The 2,412-nt window shown below is 38.5% G+C and overlaps 1 protein-coding gene across 3 annotated transcripts in view; it reads left to right on the top strand.

Annotated features, from left to right (window-relative positions):
- Positions 1-226: 226 nt before the first annotated feature.
- LOC118441571 (TOX high mobility group box family member 4) overlaps positions 227-2,412 on the top strand; it is a 218,704-nt gene continuing 216,518 nt past the window's right edge. Inside the window, exons 1-2 of one of the 3 annotated variants that reach the window (XM_035866151.2) lie at positions 227-677; positions 796-896. In XM_035866151.2, coding sequence (XP_035722044.1) covers positions 635-677; positions 796-896 — 144 coding nt within the window. In that variant the 5' untranslated portion in view covers positions 227-634. The remainder of the gene's footprint in view (positions 678-795; positions 897-2,412) is intronic. The other 2 variants (XM_035866155.2, XM_035866154.2) reach the window with 2 other exon arrangements.

Raw genomic sequence — 2,412 nt, forward strand, 5'->3', positions numbered from 1 at the left:
TCGAGACGATCGAAAGTAATCCGCCATGTCAGGGGGACGCCATAATATCGTTGACGAGAAGCGTGCGATAATCGCTGGAGGCGTTCGATGATCTTTCGATTATCGATCGATAGGATCGTATTGCGTTACGTTTGTTGGTTCGTTCGTTCGTTCGTTCGGAAGAAAAGTAGACACCGGTAAACTCGTTCGTTCTTTCGTCCGTTCACTCGTTCGCTCGTTCGCTCGCTCGTTCGTTCGTTTGTTCGTTCGTTCGTTCGTTCGTTCGTTCGTTCGTTCGTTCGTTCGTTCGTTCGTGCCGAAGGAAAAGCCGAGTGTTCGCGATACATTCATTCGTTCGTTCGTTCATTCGTACGTTCGTTCGTTCGGCTGTTCGTACGCTTTCGATCTCGTGTCGCGACGATTCGAAAGATAGTGCAAACGTGATAACAAAAAATCCAAAAACTTAACTAGCACTCATCTTGGTAGAGACGAAAAAAAGGAAAGGGAGAAAAGGAAAGAGAGAGAGAGAGAGGGAGAGAAAGAAAAAGGAAACAAAAAGAGGCTCGATCCTCGTTCGCACCCTCGAGAAAATTAGTGTTGTTGTTTAATCGTGGATGGCGAACATACGTGTTGAAGAAACAACGAGGATCGTACGATGAGCGACGGTATTGCCGGTGCGATCGCGATCAGTTTATTCGGTAGCGATCACTCGATCTTGTGTCTACGATTTGGTGCCACTTGACGATTCTTCTATTTTATTTTTCCTTTTTTTTTGTCCCCCTTTTGTTTTTCACTCACCAAGGACTCGTATTCCAGGAGACGAAGAGAAGAAGAGGAGGGACAGCATGGACACAGCGGGTTACTCGGTTCTATCAAACGACGACGTCTGCAGAATGTTCGATCAGTATTCCTATAAGGTCAGTTCATTTATTTATCTATTCATATATCTTATCCATTGTAAGATTTCTATCGTCGAATTTTATTTTATTATAAAATCTGTACATGTATACTGGGACGGTTTAGTTATTTCGCGTTTTCTTTTCTTTTTTTTTTTTCTTTTTTCTTACTCCACGATTATTACGAACGCACGTACGTTGAATTTCAACGTTAGACAGATAGGGATTGTATTATGTCATTAATAACAATTAATAATAATTAATAATTAATTTATACGCACACACACGCACATATATATATATATACACATATTTGTGTATGTATGTGTGTGCACGCGCGTCTATATTGGGTACGCGTTTATTTTTCTTATTTTTTCTTTTTTATTTCTTTACTTTTTCAATGTTTCTTCTGTTTTCTGTGCTCATATTTTTTTCCGTTCTTTTCACCGACGCATTGGCATCGAGAAGAATTTGGCGCGCTTTTCGAAGGGCGCACTCTTTTGGATTCGATTCGTACTACATCGTAACATTTCTTTAGAGATGTTCTTGGATCTTCTTTCATCCTAAACAAAAAAAGAAAAGAAAAATACAAAAGACTCGTTTATTTGATATTACCTTAATATATCTAATAACGTTTAATCTCCTCGCTTATAGTCCATAGAAGTTTTTTTTTAACGTTACAACCTTCTGGCGAGATTCTTTGTTTCATTTGCGGCTCCGCCAAGAGCCGTTCTCTCTCTCTCTCTCTCTCTCTCTATCTCTCTCTATCTCTCTCTCTCTATATCTCTCTTGACGTTATATCTTTTCTTATCGAAAGTACGAAAGTTATAATGCAAAAGTTTCTTCCTACGAAAAACTTTCTTTTTATGCGCCACTCTCCCTCTCTCTCTCTATCTCTCTCTCTGTCTCTCTCTCTCTCCCTCTCTTTCTCTTTCTCTTTCTCTCTCTTTCACACTGTAATTACTTTCGTGAAATATGGTGAAGTTCCTTTTATTCGCGATATACAATAAATCCTATCTATCTCACCTTTTCCCTCTCTCTCTCTTTCTCTCTCTCTCTCTTTCTCTCTCTCTCTCTCATTTCCAAGCGTAATAGCTTTCTCGGAAAACGTTGTATAATCTCGTTTCCCATTGTTCGCTGTTAAGGAAAAGAATGGAAAAATTATTAATCGTTTCAACTGTGGGCGCTCGAAAGAGAGAGAGAGAGAGAGAGATAGAGAGATAGAGAGATAGAGATAGAGATAGATCGTGAGAGGGAGAAATCTTTCGGTCGACACATATATATGTGTATGTATGTACATAGTAGCGTTCTGAAATCTTTGGAATAGTTTACACAACATGATGGTTATCTAGAGAAAAAAATACGTTCTTTCTAGGTGATCGATTTTTAAAAAATTATTTATCCTTTTTTTTTTTTTTTTTTCTTTTTTTTTTTTGCCTAAGCTTCCTTATAATTTTACGATCTATATGGGCTGTTGCGGGGAAAGAGGAGGTGGAACAACAAGAGAAAGAAGAAAAAGAAGAAAAGGAAGAAAGAA

The sequence above is a fragment of the Vespa mandarinia genome, chromosome 5, assembly GCF_050613455.1.
Source record: "Vespa mandarinia isolate Hongniang chromosome 5, ASM5061345v1, whole genome shotgun sequence".
NCBI lineage: Eukaryota > Metazoa > Arthropoda > Insecta > Hymenoptera > Vespidae > Vespa > Vespa mandarinia.